Source organism: Lissotriton helveticus, chromosome 10, assembly GCF_964261635.1.
Source record: "Lissotriton helveticus chromosome 10, aLisHel1.1, whole genome shotgun sequence".
NCBI classification, from domain to species: Eukaryota; Metazoa; Chordata; class Amphibia; order Caudata; family Salamandridae; genus Lissotriton; species Lissotriton helveticus.
Genome location: NC_136071.1, coordinates 11,869,645 through 11,896,180, shown reverse-complemented (window position 1 = coordinate 11,896,180; position 26,536 = coordinate 11,869,645). Strand labels below are relative to the sequence as shown.

The window sequence follows — 26,536 nt, the reverse complement described above, 5'->3', positions numbered from 1 at the left end:
CCATTATACCAACTTAACTACTTATCTTCTAATAAACATCTTAACTACATCAACAGCGTGAGACTTCATTACTACAGTGATCTTCTATGCAGCTCCGTCTGAGGGACCGGAGCCCTCATCCCTATCAGTCCTGCATCTGGACGCATCTTGCAATGTCTCAGGCTTTCCAACCACCTCGGTGACAGGTTAAGAGGCCGTTCCGCACGCTCAGGTGAAACCTGCACAATATGCAGCCCTGCCGAAGACTTGGAGGCCCTGGAGACTACACTGTGATCGGAGTTCAATGAGCCAGATGGAGTCCGTTGTCTGGGCACCAATTGTCTGTCATCTGACACCTGCCCTGAAGTTGAGCCAGAATGCGCCACCACAGAGGAGTCCTGATGTCTCTTGACCCGCCACAGACCTGTGGTCTTGCTGTCCCTGCGGTGAAGACGTCACCCCAAGCTGTGGGCTTATTTCTGACCTCGACAAAGACCTAAGTGAGGTCCGAGAGGCTGGTCTTGATAGTCTCGAAACCGACCTTTCATCAGGTGGGGGAGACCTAGACTCTGACACTCCATGCTTCGAGCCCGAAGCAAGCTTCGACGTCAACCTACGTCGCGATGGAGACCTCGACCGTCTCTTTTTAGGTCTCGACGTCGAATTCTTCGATGACGATCTTCCTCTCGACGTCGACGTTTTCCTCGACGACGACGTACGTCTCTCCTTCGACGTCGATCGATGACTCCCTCTCGGCGTCGACACTGAATCCTTTGACGTCGACACACGATCCTTCGACGTCTGACGCCTCTCTTCCCTCGACGTCGATCTCTTACGATCCTTCGACGTCGAACCTAGCGCCCCGACGTCGTCCTTACTGCAATCGACACCCGATGTCTCGACGTCGAAAAAGATTTCGACGGTGACTGTCGAGACGCCGAACCTTGCCTCACCGGCGAAGTCCTCGACGTCGATGGCTTCAACGCCGACATTGCTGACGGCGATCTGGATCTCGACGTCGAGCGCACCTTTTTTGACGGCGACGCTCCCTGGAGTCGATTTTTCTTAGTTCTACCTTCAGGAGAAGCTGTTCTTCGACGTTTGGGTTGAGAAGATGGCTTAGCAGATGATAACAAACTCCTGGAGCCCTTCTCACCACGGCTTTCTCTCTCCAGAAGGCCCAGCAACCTCATTTTCTCCCTTTCTCTTAAAGTTCTACTAGAAAGGTTGAGGCAGTGATAACAATCTTCCACCTTATGAGAAGCTGGAAGACAAACCACACAAACAGAGTGTGGATCCGTTTTTGACATCTTCTTCCCACAGGAAGGACATTTGTAAAATAAAGGTGGCATTCTGACTAAAAAATCACCAACAGTTTAGTCAGAAAAAGGTATTAAACCACCACCAGAGTAGTATATTGTCAAAAAGACCAGAAAAAAACAACTTCTGACAGACAAACTGCAAAAATTAGCAGAGCTCAAGTTCCAGGTTCCTCACAGAACAAGCCGGAAAAAAGAACTGACCTAACTGTCACCTGTGGTGCATGATGGGAGCAGAGTTCTCCTGGAGGCCTTAAAGGCAAAGTGTGGAGATTCTCTGGGGCCTTAAAGGCAGGGTGTGCCAGTCTGATTTTCTGTACACAGATATTTTTTCATATGCAGCCTTTTAGGCTAATAACTGTTTACAACAGGTTCTTTGATGAAAATAAAAGTTTTTCATGGTTATGAAATGCATTTTAGGCTCATGCCTGTTTATTGCATTTATATACAGCATATTTTCATGCTTCAGAACGTGTGTAATTTTGGCTTTATTAGCCTATGTATATATGTTAGGCTGCATATTATGGTTATTATACATGCATATGTGTATAATTAGTTTAGTACTATGTACTTTTTGATATATTTACACATTTATAAGTATATTGTTTATGTGTTCCGGGTTCCCGCTCATGGGCGGAGATAATTCAGTGCTTATGACTAATAATGAGTATCCCCTGGAAGAGAATAGTGTACGTAAAACTGCCTGGCCCACTCTGGCTTGTTGTCTTGCTAACACATGCACACAATAGTGTTTTGGGAATGTGTGAGTGAGGTGTAGACCATGTTGCAGCTTTGCATATGTCATCTATGGGTATATTTCCTAAGAATGCCATAGAAGCCCCCAGTTTGCGTGTTCACGTTTGTTTTGCTTTTGCATACCATACTTGAATGCACTGGACTTGCAATACCTGATTTTGATATGGATTGCCTTTGTGTGGTGGAGCAAAAGCAACAAATAGTTGATTTGTGTTACAGGAAGGTTTTGTCCTTTCTATATAATAAAGTTATGCTCTTTTCACATCTAATGTGTGTAGGGCACGTTCTGCTACTGAATATGGTTGAGGGAAGAACACAGGTAACATAACAGAATGATGAATATGAAAAGCAGACATGACTTTAGGAAGGAATTTAGGATTAGTCCAAAGAACCACTTTATTTTGGTGCATTTGTAAAAAGGGTTCTTCTATAGTTAATGCCTGAAGCTCACCCACTCTTCTGAGTGATGGGATAGCAACCAGGAAACCAACTAAATTGCAGTTCACATTTGTGCAATGTCTCAAAGGGTGTACCCATTAGGCTGGCGAGAGCATTGTTGAGATTCCACACTGGTCAGGTGGACGTCTCGGGGGAATGACTCTTGAGTCACTCCATATAGGCTTTGATAACAGGCACTTTAAAAAGAGATAGATGTTGGCTATTCTGGAGGTATGCAGCTAATGCAGCCAGATGTAAGCGTATGGACGTGTACGCTAAATTGTAACGTTGTAGATGTAACAAATAACATAACATTTTGTACAGAAGCATCAAGCGGGTTGATGTAGTTGTTATTACAGTATATCACAAACCGCTTCCACTTTTCTGCATAGCTTGCTCTTGTGGTAGGACGTCTGGCCTCTTTGATAATATTCATGCAGTCTGGCGGTAGATTAAGATAGCCAAATGCTAAGACTTCAGGAGCCAGATCGCCAGATTGAGTTGACTGGGGTCTGGATGTTCTTATGTCTCCATGGCTCTGTGTAAGGAGACTGGGTGCGAGACGTAGTTTTTGGTGAAGGAATACTGAGAGTCACAATAGGGTTGTGAACCAAGGTTGATGTGCCCATGTGGGAGCAACTAGGATTAGTGTCAGGGACGCTTGTTTGAGTTTCCAAACCACTAATGGAATGAGTGGAAGAGGCGGAAAAGCGTAAGCAAATATCCCTGATGAATTTATCCATAGCGCATTGCCTTTTGGCAATGGGTGTGGATACCTGGACACGAAGTTTGGGCATTTTGTGTTTAGGTGGGTGGCGAACAGGTCTATGTGTGGGAAACCCCACATTTGGAAAAATGGGAGGAGAACTTGAGGGTGTATTTTCCATTGGCGGATTTGCTGCGTCTAATGACTTAGCAAATCTGCCATCTGATTGTCTACTTCTGGAAGGTGTTCTGCTAGGAGATATATTTTGTGATGTATGGCCCATTTCCAGATGGTCTGTGCTAGCTATGACAGCTGGAGAGAGTGTGTCCCTCCCTGTTTTTAAATGTAGTACATGGCTGTCATGTTGTCTGTACGAATTAGGACAGACTTGCGTACTAGCTGAACTTGAAAAGCTTTCAGCGCCAGAAAAATCGCTAACAGCTCTAGATGATTTATATGAAGCGGTTTCTGCTGCAAGCTCCAAATGCCCTGAATTGTGTGGGTTTGGAGATGCGCTCCCCAACCTGTCAGTGAAGCGTCTGCTGTCAGTACTATCTGTGGAACCAGGTCGCTGAAGGGCCGCCCTTTTAAAAGGTTTTGTGTGTTCCACCACTGCAGAGAGCGATGGGTGCGGCCGTCTACCAACAATAGATCTGATAATTGACCATGAGCTTGGTTCCACTGACGTGCTAAGCATTCCTGTAGGGGACGCATTTGAAGTCTTGCAAGACGCCATCATTTCCAGTAACTGCATGAACACTCAAGCTGGTAAGGCGTGCGGAGGCTGAAACAGGCATTAGGGTTTGTATATTCCGGACTGTGGCTGGAGTTGGGTATGCTAGAGCTTTTTGTGTGTAGTAGCTCCTAGATTTGCTTGAGACGCGAATTGTTGGAGATGGGATTTGGACAGATTTACTGTGAATCCTATCTCGTGGAGCGATTGCACAGTTTTTTGTGTGTGGAGTAGACAGCGGTTAGACGACTGGCTCATAAAGGCCAACTCGCACAAGTATGGGAAGACATGAATATGTTGTCTTCTTAGATGGGCTGCGACTACTGCCAAACCCTGAGTGCGGTTTTTAGTCCGAATGGGAGGACTTTGAATTGATGGTGCTGACCTGCTACCACAATCCTGAGGTATTTGCAGTGCGTAGGGTGTATTGGAATATGAAAGTAAGCGTCCTTTAAATCCAAAGTGGAGAAAAAGTCGCCTTGCTGAAGAAGGGGAAGCACTTGTGTTACCATATGAAAATGCTCCGACTGAATGTACAGAATTAGTTCTCTGAGGTCTAATATAGGTCTGAGAGAGCCAACCTTTTTGGGAATTAGAAAGTAGAGGGAGTACACCCCTGCTCCTTGGTATGGTAAAACGATTGGTTCTATTGCACCTTTTTGCAACAAAGAGTCAAGTCAAGTCAAGTCATAACATTTATATAGCGCACTACATACCCAGAGGGTTTCAAGGCGCTTAGGAAGGGGAGGAGGATTATTTGTCAAATATCCACGTTTTAAGCTGCTTTCTGAACGCTAGGTGATTCTGGGTGAGGCGAAGGTAAGCGGGGAGTGAGTTCCATGTTTTGGCAGCCAGGTATGAGAAGGATCTGCCTCCCATGGTGGTCTTGTTGATGCGAGGTACAGTGGCGAAGGCTTGGCTGGAAGAGCGAAGTTGTCGGGAGGGGGTGTAAAAGGACAGTCGAGAGTTGAGGCAATCTGGTCCGATGTCGTAGAGTGATTTGTGTGCGTGGGTAAGCAGTCGGAAAGTAATCCTCTTATTGACGGGTAGCCAGTGGAGGTCTTTAAGGTGACCAGAGATGTGTTCGTTGCGTGGGATGTCTAATATGAGCCTGGCTGAGGCGTTTTGGATTCGTTGTAGTTTCTTCTGGAGTTTAGCGGTGGTACCTGCGTAGAGGGTGTTTCCGTAGTCCAGTCGGCTCGTGACTAGAGCGTGGGTGACTGTTTTCCTTGTATCGGAGGGGATCCAGCGAAATGTTTTTCTGAGCATGCGAAGAATGTTAAAGCAGGAAGAGGATACGGCGCTGACTTGTTTGTTCATTGAGAGTGAAGAATCCAGGATGACGCCAAGGTTCCGTGTGTGGTCTGTCGGGATGGGTGCATTTCCGAGGGCTTCCGGCCACCAGGAGTCGTCCCATGCAGAGGGGGATTTACCTAAGATGAGGACTTCTGTTTTGTCTGAGTTCAGTTTCAGACGGCTTTGTTTCATCCATTCGGCGACTTCTTTCATTCCTTCGTGTAGGTTAGTTTTGGCGGTGCTGGGGTCCTTGGTGAGAGATAGGATCAGTTGAGTGTCATCCGCGTAAGAGATGATGTTGAGGTTGTGTTGGCGGGCGATGGCCGCGAGGGGGCTCATGTATACGTTGAAGAGGGTGGGACTGAGTGAGGATCCTTGTGGTACGCCGCAGATGACTTCGGTGGCCTCGGATTTGAAAGGTGGGAGGCGGACTCTCTGGGTTCTTCCGGTGAGGAACGAAGTGATCCATTCCAGTGCCTTTCCTTGGATTCCGATGTTTCTGAGGCGTTGTAAAAGGGTGCTGTGGCAGACTGTGTCGAAGGCTGCAGAGAGGTCGAGGAGGATGAGGGCGACTGTGTCTCCATTGTCCAGCAGAGTTCGAATGTCGTCTGTTGCTGCGATGAGGGCGGTCTCAGTGCTGTGTTTGGCTCGGAAGCCAGATTGTGAGGGGTCGAGGGATTTGTTGGCTTCGAGGAAGGCGGCGAGTTGGTTGTTGACGGCTTTCTCGATGACTTTGGCCGGGAATGGAAGAAGCGAGATGGGGCGGTAGTTTTTGAGTTCGGTGGGGTCTGCTGTTGGTTTTTTCAGAAGGGCGGTGAGTTCAGCGTGTTTCCAGTCTTCTGGGAAGGTAGCGGAGTTGAAGGAGCAGTTGATGACGTCTCGGAGGTGCGGAGCTATGACGGAGTCTGCTTTGTTGAAGATGTGGTGAGGGCATGGGTCTGTGGGGGATCCAGAGTGGATGGAGTTCATCAGGCGGATGGTGTCCACAGTGGAGATTGGCTTCCAGGCGTTAAGGGTGTTAACGGGGGGAAAATGGTCAGCTGATGGTAGGGTGGGTTGGCTTCCGGGTTGGTTGACAAAGCTGTTGTGGATGTCAGCAATCTTGTTGTGGAAAAAAGAGGCTAGGGAATCGCAGAGGGTTTGAGAGGGGGTGATGTTGTTGGAGTTGGCCGAGGGGTTGGAAAATTCCTTGACGATGTTGAAAAGTTCCTTGCTGTTGTGGGCGTTGTTGTCAAGTCGATCTTTGAATGCTGTTTTCTTGGCTTTTCGGATCAGTTGGTGGTGAGTACGGATGGCGCTTTTGAAGGCGTCCTTGTTGCTGGTGGATGGGTCTTTTTTCCAGGCCTTTTCAAGGGAGCGGCATAGTTTCTTGGACTTCTTGAGGTCGTCGTTGAACCATGCGGCCTTCTTGATGCCAAGTTTGTGTTGACGTTTTTTCAGTGGTGCTAAGGTGTCGGCGGTGTTGGATAACCAAAGGGTGAGGTTGGAGGCGGCTTCGTTGGCGTTAGAAGAGAGGGCTGGGGAGGTTTGAAGGAGCGATGTGGAGATCTGTTCTGTGGTGATTTTGTTCCAGTTTCTTTGTAGAGTTGGTTGGAGGTGGATGATGGGTTTCGGCTTGTTGTAGGTGAAGTGGACGCAGCTGTGGTCAGTCCAGAGGAGATCCGTAGTGTGGCTGAAGGAGACATGGTTGCTGGAGGTGAAGATGGGGTCGAGAGTGTGACCTGCGATGTGGGTGGGGGAAGTGACCAGTTGTTTAAGTCCGAGGTTGTCGAGGTTGTCTAAGAGGGTGGCGGTGTTGCGGTCGTTGATCTTTTCAAGGTGAAAGTTGAGGTCTCCCAGAAGGATGTAGTCTTTGGAGGGGAGCGCGTGTGGGGTGATGAAGTCCGTGATGTCTTCACTGAATTTTGCGCGTGGTCCTGGTGGTCTGTAGAGGAGGGTGCCTCTGAGTGTGGTCTTGGGGTCGATGTGGATCTGGAAGTGAAGGTGTTCCGAGTTGGCGAGGTTGGCATCAGAGCTGGTTGAGATGCGGATTGTTTTCTTATGGACGATAGCGATTCCACCTCCTGTATGGTCGGTGCGGTCCTTGCGTGAGAAAGTCCTTTTAGAGAAAGAGAGAACCTCTTTCTCTAAAAGGGTGAGATGTCCTTGTGAAATGAGGTGTGACCTTGGAGGAATGTTCGGTGGAGTGCTTCTAAGCTCCAGGCAATAACCAGATTGGATAATTTGTAGAACCCATTTGTCTGATGTAATCGTACTCCGAATGGGTAGAAATTGGTAAAAGACGTCCCGCGACCGGAGTGGAATAGTCGTGGGGTATGGAAAGGAAGCCACTGTTTGGTGTTTGCAGGGGAAGTGCGTGTCGAGTTACCTTTGCCTCTTCCCTTGCTGTTGTTTCCTCTATATACACCTCTAAAATAACCTCTTGAAGAGGGCGACTGATTGTTGCCCTTGTAAGAGGAGGAGGGATTGTCTGTAGACACATATTTGGAGCCGCCTCTGTAAAATGAGCGACAAAACGATCCTCTGTTGGAAGGTGATTGTAAGGCTCCCATGGACTTAGGAACCTCAGTATCCTTTTTCATCTTTTCCTGTGATGTATCGACAGCTGGACCAAAGAGGTATTCTTTCTCAAAGGGTTGATTAAGAATAGAGGCTTGTACCTCCGGCTTGAATCCTGAAATTCTTAACCAAGCATGTCTATCGAGCAGGTCACTAGTTTTTACTGCCCTAGCTGCTGTGTCTGCCTGGTCTAGAGCACACCTGATAGAGGTATTCGTTATTATTTTACCCTCTTGAATAAGGGCACTAGCTCTAGACTTATGCTCATCAGGAAGAAATTCAATGAACTTTTGAAGCTCATAATAATGAGCTTTATCATACCTTTCCAATAGTGCTTGAGCATTGACAATGCGCCAATGATTAGCGGCTTGTGACGCTATCCTTTTACCCGAAGCGTCAATTAGTTTGGACTCTATCAGGAGGAGGGGCGTCCCCTGTTTGCGGATTAGCTCTTTTACAAGCGTTGGAAACTACCAGAGAGTCCAGGGGTAGCTGGCCTTCGATATATACAGGGTCATTAGGTGCAGAGTTGTACTTTTTCTCTACCCTGGAGTGATGATTCTAGCTCTTACTGGGTCTTTAAAGTTGTCATCAGTATGTTTAAGCATACCTTTTAATATTGGTAATGTTTGTGTAGCCTTTAAGATGAACTTAGTGTGTCAAACAGAAAATCCTCCCCTAAAGTCCCTTTACGAAGCTCCACTCCATGATATTGTGCAGCTCTGTTAACAAGCTCAATATATCCAATGTTATTATCTGGAGGAGAAGGTCTGGTTGGATATAGGTCGGGTCATTATCTGGTTGACGGTCAGCATTATAATTATCCTATGGGTCAGTATCCTGTCGTGTGTAGACATCTATATCCCAATCCCCTGTATCCTGTGGGTCAGGTGATGGTGGTAGAGGAGAATCTGTAAGTGTAATGAGTACATTTGGATCAATGGGTGAAGATGGTGGAGAAGGGTTAGTACCCACATTTTTCCTTTTTAGAAGAATGTGGTAGTCTTCTTGTAAGCCCATCTTTTCTCTTCTCAGGAAGTTTGGCATGAATATGTCCAGTTTCTGGATGAATCACAATCTCCACTTGTTTCGGATCCGAAGGTGTAATATCGGTCCAAGGCTCTTTAGTTGAAGTACTTTCTTTAGACACTGGTTTTGGTGTCGAACGTTTTAGCTCCGAAGTTTTCGGCACCGAAGATTTAGCGTTATGCACAAGTGGCACGGAAACCAGAAGGTGTTAGGATTTCGACGCCGAATGTTTCGGGTCGGCACCTGAGTGAGGACGAGTAGAGCACGAGCCGGAAGGCTGTTGACGTTTCGGCACCGAACTCGAAGGCGGGGCGCTCAAAACTTTTTCTCTGTGCCGACCTTAGCCCGAAGGCAGAGGAGGGACCGGAGCCTTTTTATGGGGGAGATGGTAGGGGAAGGAAGTCTCTTTACTCACGATCCGTTGGCCCGGTGTGAGGTCTTCAGCATCGGAGTCGTGTAGCTTCTCTATTTCAGCGTCCTGCGCTTCTTGTTGGGACTATCTCCGAGCAGACGCGGCGCAGAGTCACTTTGCTGTTACATTTCGTGACGTCGAGCCCACGGTCACGGAGTGTCTTCTTCCTTCGAACGAAATGATCGACACGCGTCGCAGGCCTTCTCGCCGTGTTCCGGGGACAGGCAAAGGTTGCACACTTCGTGCAAGGCGGTGCGCGGAAATTAGCACAACACCCTCAACATAACTTAAATGGAGTCCGTTCCATCAACTGCTACCGACCCCGGCGCAGGTAGACCCAACAGCCTTCCACGAATCTTCAGATCAAAGGTTTTCTAGTTTAAACGATACGCGGAGAATAGGAAACGCAATCGATAAACAATACCATCGAGGTTAGTGTATTGCGCGTCGAAGGGGGCCCGAAGAACATTGCTGAACCGGAGCGCAACAATTCACATCCGAACCCAATGGCGGAAAAAAACAATCTAACAATGGAGTCGATGCCCATGCGCACTATCACTGAAAGGAGGAGTCACCTACCTCGTGACTGGAAAAGACTTCTTCGAAGAAAAACAAAGTGCAAACATCCAGACCCAACACTAGATGGCGATCTATGCACGGCATATGATCTACAGCTCATATGCCTTGAACGTAACATTTTCTAGTATAGCATGTTGGGGCTACGGTACTGGTTTTATGAGCCAAGACAAAAACAACACCATGATGTTATGAAAGCATTAAATAAAATACATCCACATCTCAACGTAGAAACAGAAATACTTATTTCTAAAAGAAAAGCAGCCTGCTTTTAGCTGGTTAAAAATAGGATAATTTAAAAGGTTACTGAACAAGGTACTGAAGAGTCTTGGAGTGGGTAATGATGGAGGTAAGAATGACTAGACGATTGATATAGGAAACAGTAATTCATTCAGCAGTCAGGGTAACTTCATGACTGACTTGTGTTGTCAATGTTATGGCATATTTTATATGTACAGTTATCTCAAAATCGACACAGGTATTTTGGGAAATCTTTTCCCTTTGAAACTTTTAGTTTAATAGTGACTATCACTCTTGAACTTTAACTCCAATTACTAGATTGTGTCTCAAGGGGCTAGATAGACTGCACCGGTGCTCATGCCACAAACACTAAAGTTTCTGTTCAGGGACATGATTTTAGAAGCACATTATGTACAAGCATGTTGAAGTTAAATCCTGATCAAACCCTTACCCCTTTCCTGGACCTCCAACCGACACCACCTGCATACCGAAGGATCCTCTTCCCCGCGAAGGTTTGCTGCCAGCCCACTGGCCAACAACCATTCCAGCTATCTCAAGCTTACCACCCTGGGGTGGGATCTGGTGAATACCTGGGGACACAGAAGTAGAAAAAACATGAGAATGTGAAAATGAAGGAACAGACAAATGACCATATAGGAAGCTGGCTCTGTATATACTATACCAAAATGAGGTGTGGTGTGCACAGAGTCCTGAGGAAGCCCAAAGGTAGGCAGAGGTAAATGTAGATAGCACCTTACTCTCTATTTGTGGTAGGGTGGGCAAGCAGTAAGGCTGATCAGAGGGTAGTGTTAAGCATTTGTTCTACAAACTCAGGCAAGAAATGATGCCCCACTCACAAAGACTGAATTTGTTTGTATAAAAATATTATTTAGTTATTTTATTTCTAGAACAGAACCAAGCCAAGCCTAGTGCAGGTAAGTGAAATAATACTTTAGAAAATCTTATGCAGTGATATACAGTTTAATGCAGGTTCAAATGCAGTTGTTTGAATTGAACAAGTTACTTACCTTCGGTAACAATATATGTAAGAGACATATATTAGTTATGGATTCCTCACCTTAGAATTACCCCCAGGCGGCAGACTGGATCCGGAGAATTTTTTCTTTAGCAGTACCTCGGAGCGTCAGTAGGTGTCGTCGGTCGAGTCCGCCTTCGTCGTTGGCGTCATGATCGCCAGAATTACGTTGCGGTATCTACTTAGACGTCGCCTCTGCGCGTTGACGTCAGTTCTTTAAACGACATTCGACGCCAGAAGAGCAGGCCCATGCAAGACACTGACCACTGGTGCACAAAAACTCGGGTCCTGAAAGGGAGTCCCTTATCCTAGAAGTCAGTTCGCAGAACGAGGAGGATGGGTGGGGCGGTGAGGAATCTAAAACTAATATAGGTCTCTTACAGATATATTGTTACCGAAGGTAAGTAACTTGTTCATCTAAATGAGACTATTAGTTTATGGATTCTTCACCTTAGAATAGATACCCCAGCAATATCAACACCGGAGGTCGGTCTGCTACCTAAGTTCACACCAGAAAGTCATGGAGAACGGAACGGCCAAAGAAGCTGTCCGTCCAGACTTGGCTGTCCAGGCAGTAGTGTTTAGTAAACATGTGCAATGAAGCCCACGTGGCTGCCTGGCAGATGTCATGAAGAGGGGCTCCACATCCCAAAGCAGTAGTGGCTGCCGCCGCCCTGTTGGAATGGGCGCGCAGCCCCACTGGAGATTCCTTCTTTGCCAAGGAATAAGAGATTTTGATGCAAAGAACGACCCATCGAGAGCTGGTCTGCTTTTGCACGGCCCGACCTTTCTTGGTGCCCACAAAGCCAACAAAGAGCTGGTCCTCCACCTGGAATTGCTTTGTTCGATCCAGATAAAATGAAAGCGCACGTTTTGGATCCAGATTGTGGAGCCTCTCCTCTTTAGAACGATGAAGGGGCGGGAAGAAGTGGGTGTCTGCCCTATGTGCAAAGTGGAAAGAGGTAACCACTTTGGGAAGGAAAGAAGGCCTTACGCGAAAGACAAGTTTGTCCGGATTAACAGCCAAAAAAGGAGGTTTTGAAGAAAGAGCCTGAAGCTCACTCACCCTGCGAGCATAGGTGATGGCAACCAAAAAGGCAGTTTTAAGAGTCAAAGGTCTGAGAGGACAGTTATGTAGCAGCTCGAAAGGTGCACACATAAGGTGGGTCAGAACCAGGTTCAAATACCACTGGGGCATTCTTATGGAAGTGATTTACAAAAGGGGACTTGAAAAGAAAAGGCTGATCAGCAAGCCTAAGAAAGGCCAAAAGATAGCCTTTTAGAGTGCCCAGAGCAGAGCCCTGCTGGGCCAAAGAAAGAATGAAGAGGAGAACCTCTGAAAGGGGGGTAGAAAGGGGATCCACAGCCTTTGCTGCACACCATGCCACAAATTTGTTCCATCTTCAGGCGTACACAGTTTTGGTGGAGGGACGCTTGGCTGCCAAGACAACGTTACAGACTTCGGGAGGAGGGTCGAAAGCTGTCAACCGTCACCGCTCAATCTCCACGTAAGGAGGTGGAGGCTGGACAGGTTCGAGTGGAGGACCGTCCCCTGCTGCTGCAACAGAAGATCCTTCTGAAGGGCAGTCTGATCGATGGCTATGGGAAGAAGCTCGGGATACCAGACTCTTCGTGCCCAGTAATGGGCCAGAAGAATGACTTGAGCCCGGTCATGCTTGATCATCTTTAGCACTGTGGGCAGAAGTGGTATAGGCAGAAAGGAGTATAGAAGACCGTAACTCCACTTGCGACGAAAAGCGGTGCATAGCGAGTGCCGCCTTGAAAATTCCAACACACAGACCTGCTGACATTGCACGTTTCTCTTCGGTGGCGAATAGATCTAACCAAGGCTCTCCCCACTACCAAAAGAGACCTTGCACCTCCTCCGAGTGAAGATGCCATTCGTGATCCATCATGCACCGGCGGCTGAGTTCATCTGCCCTGGCGTTCGGAGAACCTGCTAGGTGTTGAACCACCAGGGACATGCCATGATGTTCCAGCCACTTCCACAGATGAAGTTCCTCCTGACATAGGGTCCCCGACCCTACCACGCCCGGTTTGTTGCAGTACGACATAGCAGTGATGTTGTCTGAGAACACCTGCACTACTCTTCCCTGCCAGAGGTAAGGAATGCTTTGAGCGCAAAACCAATCGCCCGAAGCTCCAGATGGTTGATGTGGAACCCGGACTCCACCGGAGACCAGAGGCCTCTGATCTCCGCATCCCCATGTGGCCGCCCTACCCCAGAAGTGATGCATCTGTCACCACTGTGAACTCTGGTTGAGGAAGGGAGAGGGACCTGCCGTTGACCCAATCCTGGTTCATTAGCCACCACTGCAATTGGTGTGCATCTGGACACAATCATAAAGATTCCCCTGATACTGTGCCCACTGGAACTTCAGGTCTCACTGCAGAGCTCGCATATGCCACCTGGCACAGTCCACCAGCAGGATGCAGGAGGCCATTAGGACCAGTAGCCTCAGGGTCTCACTGCTCGGGAGGATAATCCGGTGTGACTTCGGCACATTGATGGAGAACCCCAGCGAATGCAGGAGATCGGCCGTAATCTGGAAGTGGGAGATGACAGACTGGGGCAAGCCTGCGTTCAAGAGCCAGTCGTCGAGATAGGGGAAGACTGACACCCCTGAACTGCGCAGGAGAGATGCAACGACCACCATCACCTTCGTGAACACCCGAGTGGCCTGGTAAGGCCAAAGAGGAGCACGGAAAACTGAGAGTGCTCGTGGCCTACCATGAACTGTAGGTAACACAAGGGGCCGGCAGGACGAGGATGTGAAAATAAGCATCCTGCAAGTCCAACGCTACAATACAGTGTCCAGGGTCAAGGGCAGACAGGACCAGAGCCAGTGTCAACATTTTTAACTTCTCCATCCAGAGGAAGCGGTTGACGTTCCTGAGATCCAAGATAGGACGCAGGCCCTTGTCCTTCTTAGGCACCAGAAAGTAGTGGGAATAACAACCACAACCTACTTCTGGGGCAGGAACTCGCTCGATGGCTCCCTTGGCCAAGAGAGCCGTATCTTCCTGTTGGAAAAGGGCCAAGTGATTTTCCGACATGCGATGGAATTGAGGTGGCATGGATGGAGGGGTAGTCTCAAAGGGGAGGGAGTAGCCCCTTCAGACTATCTGCAAAACCTACCTGTCCAACGTGATGTTGAGCCTGTGGGGAGGTGATGAATAATCCTGCCGCCCACTGGCGAATGGTGGCCCTGAAAGGTCGGACTAGGAGGGCTTGGAAGCTGCTGCAGAGGGGGCGCTGGTGGACTGGCCTGCCCGCTGGCCCCCAAACCCACAACGGTGGGTCCCATGTGCCCAGCCGCGCAGGCCTGTAGCTCTGGACGGAACATGGCAGGGCGCCCCTTCCATAGCCACGAAAGGGGCGAAAAGCAGACTGCGCGACGCGAGAGATGGAAGCGAGGCCCAAGGACCTGGCCGTAGCCCTGGAGTCCTTAAAGCACTCGAATGTGTTGTCTGCTTTGTCGCCAAACAAGTGACTGCCATCAAAGGGCATGTCCTAAAGCGTAGCTTTGACATCACCCGAAAAGCCAGTGGACCTCAGCCAGGCGTAGCGTCTCAGGGCAACTGATGTTGAAATCTTCCTGCCCAGCGAGTCGGCGGTGTCCAGCCACCTTCGTATGGTGAACTGCACTGCATCTCTTCCTTCTGCAACTGCACAAGAGCATGGCCCGAGCCTTCTCCGGGCACTGTGCCAGCACCTGCCTGACCGTGTCCCACATACAGTGGGAGTAATGGCCCAAGAGACATGCGGTGTTCTCCGACCGCAGTCCTAAGCTGGACGAAGAAAACAATTTCTCCCAAGGTGGTCCAGCTTCTTGTATTCCCCATCAGGTGGTGGGGTAGGGAATGCGCCCTTGGAAGTCTAGGTTTGGACCACCAAGCTCTCAGGTGGGGGTTTGAGAGAGGAAAATGGGGTCGCCGGGGAGGAGTCACTGTGTTGGGTTTGGACCAAGTGCACAAAAGGACATCTGTGAGGGCCTCACTGAACAGCAGCAGGGGTCCGAAGAGGCCGCTGCCGGCTGCAGCAACTCGGTCAGGAGGTTAGTCTTGACTGCCAATGTTGGAAGCTCTAGGTTTAAGGCCTCAGCCGCCCTACGCAACACCACTGCGTATGATGCACCCCCCTGCGTAGCCACAGCAGGGGGAGATAGCATGTCAAGGTCTGGGGAGGTGTCCAGACAACTGGCCTCACCCAACTCCTCTGTCCAGTTCCGTTCTTCTAACTGGTTTGCAAGAGGGTCCTCAGACCCCTCCCAGTCCTCCTCACCCTCCCCTCTGGAGGCCACTCAGGTGGATAGGGAACACCAGGGGAGAACAGGGGTGCAAAAGTACCGGTCGGCGCCAGTACCGACGTAGGTCAATGTTGGTCTGGCTACGTGTCTACATTGAGGGGGAGGCTGTGGTCGACGTCGGTTGGAGACACAACCGGCGTCGGAGGGGGCGCAGGTGTCGCCAATGGATTCGGCCTGGATACCTGTGACGCCGAGCCGAAGCCGCCGGCCTCAAAGGCCTAGAGCCCCCTGCTAAGTCCGTGGGGCCTGAAGGCGTGCCGGCGGAGTCGGAGCGCCCAAATATGGAGTAGAGGTTTTCGTAAAAGCTACGAGGTTGGGCAGGTAGCCCCGGCTCCTGGACAGGGAGGGAGGCTCGAGCCGACCCAACAGGCTCCGCGGGCAGAGCCGTGTGACTACCATCCGCAACCCATGTCCCGTCGTCCAACGGACAGGGAGAACGAAATAGCGACAATGCTTCTTAGCCTTCTTTTTGTGCTTCAACCTACACGAAGAATTCGGTGAGGAGTGGTGGTGATGGCTCCGCGACCTCCCTCTCGAACAGCACGGAGCCGACTGCCGGGCCTCTAGAAGCTTTCGGGACTGCTCCCACAAAGACTTCGGGCCATGGCCCGGCAGTTGGAGCAGGACTTCGGGTCGCGCTCCTGACACCATAGGCACACAAGATGGGGTCCGTTGCGGACATCAGCTTGTGGCAGGAGCCACAAGCCTTGAAGCCGGTCCACTGAGATGACATTCCTGTGCACCAGGAGTCGTCACAACTTGAAAAGAAGTCGACAAAAAGTCACAAAAAGAGAGTCAAAAAGTGGCTCAAGGTACCGCTCTCTCAGGATCTGGGATGGCTGGCGCGGAAAAAGAAAGAACGGACGTCAGCGCGCAGGGGCAGTATTGCTGGGGTATCTATTCTGAGGAATCAATAACTAATAGTCTCTTTCAAATGAACAAGTTACTTACCTTCAGTAATGATATATCTGTACATGACATATTAGTTGTGGATTCCTCACTGCCCCACACATCCTTCCCATTCTGCGTACTGACTTCTAGGTTAAGGGACTCCCTTTCAGGGCCCTAGTTTTTGTGCACCAGTGGTCACTGTTTTGCATGGCTCTGCGCTTCTGGCAAGGAATGTTGTGTAAAGAACTAACGTCAGCGTGCAACGGCAGCGTCTAAGTAGATACTGCAACGTCATTTCGGCAATCACAACGCCAACGACGAACGTGGAGTCGACCGACGCCACCTCCGGATCCAGTCTGACGAATAGGGGTAATTCAAAGGTGAGGAATCCATAACTAATAGTCTGTTTCAGATTTCTTGTTTTGGACCTGTTTTTAGAACCAGAAGTGATGGGAATAAACTTGTGTTTCTTTTTGGTGAAGGGAGACCTCCTTCAATGCATGTTTCTCTAGTAAGGTCACCTCCTTTCAGAGCAGCTCTTGATGATACTGATAGGACATTAGTGAAATAGGAGGATATCTGAATCTCAGAGTACCTATTCTGAACAATATTCAACAATTGCCTTCTGTTATCGTCTGACACTCTAGTAGATGATTCACAATAATTCCCAACATCGGAAGTACAAATGGAGATTGGGGAAGGGAGCACCCTCCATTTTGAAAACAATTTTTCCAGGACTTCCTCTAGTGGCATGATTGCCTCTGTAGACAGCCACAAAGGGGTTGAGGTGTGTCCTTCCTTTCTTACTCATAGTTGGGCTGAATAGGCCTGGTCTGCATTTAGGGTGGTGGGAGGAGTTTTTGCTAGCACCTGAATAGGCAGTGTCTCCTCTGCACAATGCAGTCTCCACCTCCTGCAGGGAAGCTGGGCCAGAGAGGGTAGAACTCGCTTGGACTGAGTTCAGAGACCCTTGCCCCAAGGAGAAAATGTGGTATACATATTGGGGCCTTGACCCAAGGACTTTAGAACTCTTTTGGATCAAGAAGCCTGCCAAGAAGAAGAGCTGGATAAGCTGTGAGGAGGAAGCACCACTTTGCGGTGTGCTTTGCTGTGTTGGCCTGCAGAGGCTGCTTATGTCTTGGGCAGAGAAAGGACTGGACTGAACTGTCTGCAACTTCTTTGTTTGAGTTTCTCCAAGGGCTTGAGGTAGAGCTTGCCCCTGTTCAAGAAGCCTCAGGAACGGTAAAGACTTCAAGTTCATCTGCTACCAGCACTGGAAACTGTGTGTTGTGTGCAGCAACAGAATAATAAGCAACCAGACGCCGTCAATGACACCGCTGCTGGCTCCGTGTCCTGAAGGCACCGCAGAGGGCACCGCCACACTTCGCACTGCAACCCTGGTTTCACTGCCACCGAGCTGCAGCTTGCATCGCGACCTGTGGGCATGGTACTTCGCACAGACTTGCTTTAAACCGCTGCCCTGGTATGCCTGACGACACAGATCCACGCAAACATCGATCTAGCTGCTTGCACCGTGGTTTGAGGGCCCACTTATAAGTTACACATTCACTGCCCCGTCCCACACTGCAGCCTTGGCCTACTGAACCCGTCACCATTGACTCTGGTTCCTCAGCCGACAACAGTGCTTCAGCAACGACAACGTTGCTGCGTGCACCGTAATCTGTTAGTACTGCACCACAGCCCTGGTCTCACCAATGCCGCCGGGCGACTGTTACGAGGTGCTACCTACACCGCTACTTGAAGGCACTGCATGCCACACAGCTGCACAGAGTTCGATCTGCAACACGTGTGACTTCAAAGGCCCAACAACGTCTGCACCGACCTCCAGACCCGGAAAGGTACTGCTTGCGGGTCTTCCCCACACCGTAGCTGTCCCGCGACGCCATGGTCAGCCATAACTGTTTAGATTTGAAGCTCACGACGCCGTGATAGCCCTGGGAGGAGCTATTGACGTCAAGGAAATGTTCGGGCTGGAATGTTCCCATGAGGCACACGGTTAAGACTGATTTGCATATGGCTGGGTTCAAACTGGAAAGGCATGGTGGAGCAAAAAAACCGATGGATTTAGGCCAGATCTCTGTACTTGGGTGAATGTATGACATTGTTCTGCATTCTGTCCATCAACTGTTCTTTTTGCATTTGCCACTGGATATGTCCAGCACCAACCCAAGCCAGGATACCAGATCCAGCCAGATCGGTGAGTCCTCACCTCTCCGTACCAGACGCCCATGGCCCGAATTCGAGAGGCCTAACACCCCAGCGAGGTCTCCCCGGCAATCCTGACCTGTGTTCCAGCATTGGGCAACTTCGACCTTCTCCTTGATGCCTGCAGCCTCATCCTGAAGGGTCCTCTAACCGAGACCGCAACAGGTGTAAAGAGCCAGACACGAAAGGACGCCCCTGCACCTGCAGCTCTTGAGCCCTGAGGGGCCCGACCGACGGTGTCTTGGTGTCCAGCAACTCTTAATCTTCATCCTCCAGTCGTTGGTTCCCTTCCTCCAGCCTGCAGTCCTTTTCCGCGACCAACATCCTCCATTGAAAAGCATTGGGCTCCCGACATCACCTGAGCACCTGGCCGCCATGGCGCCACTGGTGGTGTGGACTTGGTGCCAACCTGGGACCTCCTTTGTCCTTACCTTAACCCTAGTAGCTTGGCTCCCGAGACAGAGTGGCCTGCCCGTGAGCAGCCTCCAACTGAGGCGCCCCTATCCCCATTGGCTAACATTGGCCCCTAGCACTCTGCACACAACCGCCCTAGTGCAGCTGGTGGTGCCCTTGAGTGGAAACATGAACCTTGGGGAACCTTGGTTCTACCCTCCAAAACTCCAGCTCTGAAACCATTCACTTACCTGCAAACTTAAAACTTTGTATTTCTACATAGGACTGAATGGTGGGTTTTGTCTGAAAATTTTGTGTTGAAATGTCTTGTACTGTAACAAAAAGTAACTTAGTGCCTTCACCACAGTAACCTGTTCCCTAATGTCCTGTGTTGCTTGGAACTGTGTTAGGAGTGTGTTTCATGCTAAACTAGGAAAGTAATCTTGAAGTAGTCTAAATGGTAATCAACAAGTAATCTCAAGTGCTTTTGAACTGTTTTCTCAAACACAAAAGTAATCTGAATGTTCCTACAAACCCAGTGTTTACTGTATTCTTACACATAACATTGTATGAAGAGTTTTACTTACATGATACAAAGTATATCTTGGTTCAGGAACTAAAACAACAAAATAACTTTTTCATACAAACAATTGGTCTGGATTCAGTCTGAGTATCAACAACCAATGCTTAACACTACCCCCTGATAAGCATTACTGCTAGCCCACACTACCACAAAAGAGAGTAAGGTATTATCTGCCTCTGCCTACCTCTGGGGATCTACTGCTCTCTGTGCACACCATACCTTACTTTGGTATAGTGTGCACAGAGCAAGATTCCTACATGACCCCTTCAGGGTGACTTCATAGCAATTCCACAACGTTCCCACCATTTACGGCGTCTTTCATGCCCATTGATACTCAGGATGAAAAAGTAGGCTTTTACACCTCAGCTTTTTTATCCAACTGCTGAGATGACTCAACTCATATCATTTAAAAAACATATTTGTGATTGTTTCCCAACTGTCTGTTAATCTGCCCTCATGCCTTCCTGCCCTTTGTATATTATATCCATTGTGAGGCAAAGCTTCTGCATTATCTAAAAACAGCTTTTAGACAAGGCACCAAAAGCAGTCTTAGAACAGAGATTGTACCTTTTAAAGGATACATAAAGCTCTTCACCGGTGCTGTATCATGTAATACTCACCAGACAGCCCTCTGTTGCGTCCTGGAGGGGGTGGCGGCATTGAACCCATGGCTCGTGGATAGAGGGGGACTGGATAAAAAGGTGACATCATTGGGGGCACGAAGGCAGGGGGAGGCAGCAGAGGAGGAGGGGGTTGCCGGTTCAGGTTGATGCCCTCCAAGATACTTTGCCGCATCCTTTCGACTTTGGCAGCCTGCTCCGCCTGGGAAAGAAAAGGGAAGAAAAGAAACATGAAAACTTAAGATGCATTCTTTAACAAAATTGCACTGAAAACAGATGTGGCTACCCCTTTCACACATCACCATCCAACACAATGAGAATATTTGGCGCACTCTATAAATGTAGCTGAGGCTCAGCAGCCCCAGGCACAGACAAAGAACTCTTGGATTAAGAGATCAGTAAGGAGAACTGGTAACAGTTCATGAAAAGTATTGCAATTAAATTCATAAACGCTAAATCTCTCTGCTGAAGGGCATTATTTCAAATAAGTTTTTTTTTAAAATGATACCTTACTAGACATTACAAATGAACAGTGAAGGGAACAGAAAGGATATTAAGTAAGAAAAGACAAGCATTGGCATAGCCAATAGGTCTCGCTTTTGGGACCTTATAAGTATTTAGTTATGTAGCAAACACTCATAGGGAGTGAACGATTAAGTAAAGCATGTGAAATGTAAGCAGAAACAACATGGTTACCTTAACGATCTCTCACTCACTATTCAGTAATCAGCAAGTGGTTTTACCTGAAAAGTTAAGTACATGACTACGGGGCCCTGAAGGGAACCGTTTCAATGTCCACTGCGTATATCCTTAATAAACGTAAACAGTATGGCTTAAAAAGACCACATCCATAAACACAGAGGTACACATTTTGTTTTCCAATCCACCCATCAACCAGGTACTGCAATACATCCAGGAATGGTGCACTTCCCACCTGGGGGCAACAATGCTGTTCAAAGAAATACGAGAAAATAAAAGTAGCGCTTCACTGCAAAGTCTGTAATGTGAGGCCGATGTGTTTGGATGTGAATAAAACCAATTTGACCACTTTGCAACCACTCGGTCTTGCTTTATTTAGTTATGTATTCATTTTTCATATTTAAAACCTTTTATTTCTCTTCATTCCGAGGCTGCAATCAGGAATACAAAAATGTCAGAAAAAGGGCATTCCCTGCACGAGCGTTTTTCTTTTTTGGATCCATTTCACAGGGAAGCAACTAAATGAAAGAAGGAAAGAGGTTGTGAACCGTTTCTTCAAGTCACAGTTTTCAGTAAGTGAGGAGCAAGACCGAAAGTGAGGGAATAATAGGAAGAGGGGTTGGGGGGTCAGCTGCCAGCACAAGATAATGCTGTACGGAATTAAAACGAAATTTAATTCCCTACAGCATTATCTTCCATTCCGCCGCCTCGACGCACCCGCCCCGGCCTGTTGCTCTGATCGCACCGCACAGCTCAATTCTAGCCCGGTAGGTGTTTTCCTGTGCATACCCTCTCTGACTTAGTGAACTATCAGGCACAACTGAACCCCTGGTCTTTTCCCACAGCGGCCACAACCATCCACAAGCACCTTACTCTCAACGCAGCGCGCTTTCCAGTGCCGTTATGCACAGCACCTTAAGACTTCCACACGCCCCCAACCGGGTTGAAATTATCACCGGTTTTATGGTGAGCATCGCCTTATACTCATCCACTCCATTTCAAGAAGACCACGACTTGTGGTTGCCTCTACCGCAGACTGACCCCTGTCCTCTCATATCTCTTCCAAACAGGGGCCTGCTCAACTTCTTATCCATTCGCAATACAGGTAACCGGCTCTCTACCTTGCATTAGCCACTGACCCAGCGCTCTTAGTAGGTCCAGTTTTCCTTGTCTGTGTAGTTTCTGACTTTTTCCACTTAGGGCCTCTCAATCCCCCGTAGCCAGTTCACTACCTGCGGTATGACCGTTCCTCTCTATTCGAGGCCTTTTACCTGCTAATGTATGTTGACGCACATTGCCCACTATGTATGATACAGTTTCCACCGCCGCCATTGTATACTTTTTCCTTTTTGTCCACTGAGATAAACTCTGGCTCCACTAATGCTCGCACTTGTTTTTTATGCCACATCACCACATATGACATGTTTTCCCGTGTTTCTTATGATGATAACCATTCCATGAGAGCGGCACACACAAGAGTCGCTGTCTTACCATCCTTTCCCGCGGCTCCATCATGGGTTCAGACTCATGAGAGCGGCACATTCACAAAAGTCACCTCTCACCATACGTGTTGCGCGGTGCTTTCTCTTTTTTCTTTTTAGATACACCGAGGGTGATCCCTTCCTCACCATTCCCTGTATATGTCAATGACTAGGTTACCCTATGTTTACGAATACACAAAAGTGGGCTGCCCCTTGAATCAATTCCTATGTGTATCTACAGAGTTCTGTAGAGATGCACTACCAGTGGGGGCATCTCATAAAAAGTTACGGACTGGTCTCACACACCGCCCGGTGTCATGCTTCATCATCGGCTCTCCTCGCCCTCTAAAAACTTGGTTTGATAGAGGGCGGGCATACACCTGGAGACAGGGATGCACTACTAAATCTAAGTGATGGCCGTGGGGGAGTGATAAGGGATTTAAAAACCATTACATTAGTCCATGTTCTATGTTTATTCAAATGGAAAATGTATGGTGGTTAAAAACTAAGTGGACGGTGGTATGGGATATTATTCTCCCTTCACCGTATCAAATGCGGTCGACATGTTTCTGCTGAGGTGTCCCCGAAGGGTACGTAGCATTCTACAGTACCTAAAAAAAGGGGGGGTGGAAGGGGGTGTAAACCCTCTGTGTCCACCTTCCTTTTAACTAGTGAAAATGGAAGGAAAACCCTGTCGCTAGATCAGGGGAGGGGTTTGTGGTTAAAAACACTATGTAAATCGATTGTTCCCTCTTGGTGTAGTACCACTAAGCGTAACTCAGTAGAGAAAGGAAAACAAAAACAAAGCATACAAACCAAACCGCGTGAGTATGTAAACAAATAGTTTATAAACATCATCCATCCCGCGTCATACCTATAGTGCGCGTGGTGGTGTGAAGTGGTCTTTATGAGACACGTGACCGGTGCAACGTGTACTCTTACAGTTAAAAAATGGTTGTAAGCCAACTCTTACCCTGTATTTCTACCCTAAACGCTCCATGGGAGGGCTGAGGTGGAAGGACCTACTTAGACGTTCTGAGGGGAAAAAAATAAAAAAATTACTACTGGTAGCTAAGGGTGAGTCACCAGTATGCAGAAAGAACCAGGACCAAGGTCCCTAGTTAAAGCAAACATAACAAGGTGAAATCCAGAACTAATGGACCACCTATTCATTCAAGTTCACACCAGCATTCCTTCAGGCATACTCTTACTGTCTAGTTTCAGTGCTTCCAGACGTTCTTATCGGAGGCGTCCTCTCTGTCTCCCCGCTGATGGTGAATGGTGAGAAACAGGGTTTTTATACTAAAGAGAAGTGACTAATAAGTGAACTAATCAGTGTTAATTGGGCCCGTTAAGTGTGTTTCCTGTGTCCCTCTACGGGGATGCCTGACCGACTGGTGGGAGGCATGACAGTAAATCGCCCCACCTGATTGGTCAAAACCTGCCTCCAACACTACCTTAGTGTTAATTGGGCCTGTTAAGTGAGTTTCCTGTGTCCCTCTACGGTGGTGCCTGACCGCCTGGTGGAAGGTGTGACTGTAATCGCCCCACCTGATTGGTCAAAACATGCCTCCAACACTACCTTGGCCGTTTAGAAAGTTACAAATGGGCTTGAAGGTTTGTTTCCGGTGTCCCTCTTTGCGCGAGCCTGGCCGCCTGGTGGAGGGTGTGTATATTGGGATTATGGGCCATTGGTACCCACTGTTAGTGAACCACTTAAAATAATGTAGACCAGGAGGGTAGCAATAGAGAATAGTCCCTGCTCTATTAAGCCAGCTTTTTTGGAGTTGGTTGTTTATTTATTTAAAGAGTTTTATATAGCGCTGGCTAGACCCGGAGGTATCAGAGCGCTTTACATGAGAAACAACAATGTAACAGAAAAAGTTCAACAATAACACAATAAATCCCCAAAATTAGGCAATACAATTAGGAGAGGAGCGAAAGGAGAGAGAAAAGTAGTGGAGGGGGCAGGGGAGGTGAGAGAGGGAGGATAAGGGAAGAGACAATACGGAGAGACGAAAAGAAGTCTGTCTAAAGACCGACTAGGTAGGTGAAGACTAAGGAGGGAATCCACGGCCCATCTCACCTATAGCTAAACCAGGTAGCTCCATTGGGCATCAGACAAAAAAGTTCAGTCTCAATACATTGAGAGAGGGGAGAAGGAGAGACATAAATAGAGGGAGGATGCGGTAGGAGGCGACAGGAGGGACGAAAGGAAGTGCAAAATGTGGTTTAACAGTATAACAGAAAAAGATCAACAATTACACATTACATTAAACCATCAGCAATACATTAGGAGAGGAGAGGAAGGAGAGAGAAAAGAAGTGGGGGATAGGTGAGGTGAAAACGTGAGAATAAGGGAAGAGACAACCGTAGAGACGAGAGGAAGTCTGTCAAAAGATCGACTGGGTAGGTGATGACCAAGGAGGGAATCCACGGTCCATCTCCCCTATAGCTAAACCAGGTAGCTCCATCGGGCATCAGACAAAGTAGTTCGGTCTCAAGTGTCGAGGTTTGCAGAAAAACAGGATGGGAGGGAGAAACGGCAGAAAGACGAAGGAAAATCTGCCCAAAGACCGGCTGGGTAGGTGACGGTCGAGGGGGAAGTCCCAAAACCCATCTCCTCTATAGCTATCAGGTAGCTCCACCGGGCTATGGCCAAATAGCTAGGTCTCAATGGGAAACATTTAAATAACATGGAGGGCAAAATAAATGGAGCGTAGAGGGGAGGGAACAGGGAAGGTGAGAAAGGGAGGATAGGGGAAGAGACAACAAGGAGAGACGAAATTAAATCTGTCTAAAGGCCGACTGGGTAGGTGGCGACCAAGGAGGGAATCCCCGGCCCATCTCCTCTATAGCTAACCCAGGTAGCTCCATCGGGCATCAGACAAAATAGTTCAGTCTCAATACATTGAGAGAGGAGAGAAGTAGAGATATAAATAGAGGGAGGAAGCGGGAAGAGACGACAGGGGAGAAGAAAGGAAGTCTGGCTAAAGACCGACTCGGTAGGTGACGTCCAAGGAGGGAATCCCCGACCTGTCTCCCCTATAGCTAAACCAGGTAGCTCCATCGGGCATCAGACAAAATAGCTAGCTCTCAAATGACGCGGGAAATTAATTGGTAAACAGGGTGGGGACTAGGGCAAGGACAGGTGAGGGTAAAGGTTAGTAGCAGGAAAGAGGAGGAGTAGAGCAGGGAGGGGTAGGGGGGTTGAATATGCTACTTACCAGTATGCATCTGTTCTTGGCATGTAGGGCTGCTAACATTCATATCTTAGCATTAGATCGCCGCCTAGTGTTGGGCTCGGATGATTGCACATTGTTGTCCTGGAAGAGTCTTCGAAGTATCCTGAGATAGGTGGCTCCTCCCCTGGACTACAGTGCGCATGGGCATCGGCTCCATCCCCAGATTGTTTTTCGCCATTGTGGCAGAAGATGGAGTGAAAAGTGTAAAGGATGTCCATGCTAATGAATAAATACAATAGTATATCTGCAGCTGCGACAGGCACCGGGGAGGAGGGTGGGCGATATGAATGTTAGCAGCCCTACATGCCAAGAACAGATGCATACTGGTAAGTAGCATATTCAGTTCGAGGCATGTGGGCTGCTAAATTCATATCTTAGCATAGAATACATAGCAGTCCCTCCATCAGCGGCGGTTGCCCGTGCCAGCTGCAGAAACCTGAAAAAGTGTCTTGAGAACAGCCTGTCCTACAGCTGCTTGCTGCTTGGAATGCACATCAACACAGTAGTGTTTTGTGAAGGTATGTGGTGTGACCCACGTGGCTGCTCTGCAAATATCCTCTAAAGGAATGTTCCCTAGGAAAGCCATGGATGCCCCCAGTTTGCGTGTGGAGTGCGCTCTGGGGGGTATTGTTAAAGTGCGCTTGGCTTTTTGATAACATATCTGGATGCACTTAACAATCCACCTGGCTATCCCTGCTTTGGAAATTGGGTTGCCTTTGTGTTGTGGTGCGAAGGCAACAAAGAGTTGTTTTGTCTTTCTAAAGGGTTGTGTTCTGTCTATGTAGTACATCAACGCCCTCCGTACATCTAAGGTATGGAGCATTCTTTCCGCCACCGTTTGCGGGTTTTGAAAGAATGCTGGTAAGTCAATAGTTTGGTTTAGATGAAACTGTGACACCACCTTCGGAAGGAATTTGGGGTTAGTGCGTAGCACTACCCTATTTGGATGAATTTGAATGAATGGCTCTTGGATTGTGAGCGCTTGCAG

The 26,536-nt window shown here is 48.4% G+C and overlaps 1 protein-coding gene across 3 annotated transcripts in view; it reads right to left on the bottom strand.

The window, feature by feature from the left end:
* Positions 1-26,536, bottom strand: part of FAM120C (family with sequence similarity 120 member C) — a 434,870-nt gene that overhangs the window by 46,745 nt on the left and 361,589 nt on the right. For 2 of the 3 annotated variants that reach the window (XM_078664559.1, XM_078664560.1), the window contains exons 13-14: positions 20,124-20,325; positions 10,495-10,633 (exon numbers count right to left, since the gene is read on the bottom strand). In XM_078664559.1, the coding sequence (XP_078520685.1) occupies positions 10,495-10,633; positions 20,124-20,325 (341 nt within the window). Of the gene's footprint in view, positions 1-10,490; positions 10,634-20,123; positions 20,326-26,536 lie in introns of those variants that run through there. The other variant, XM_078664561.1, reaches the window with a different exon arrangement.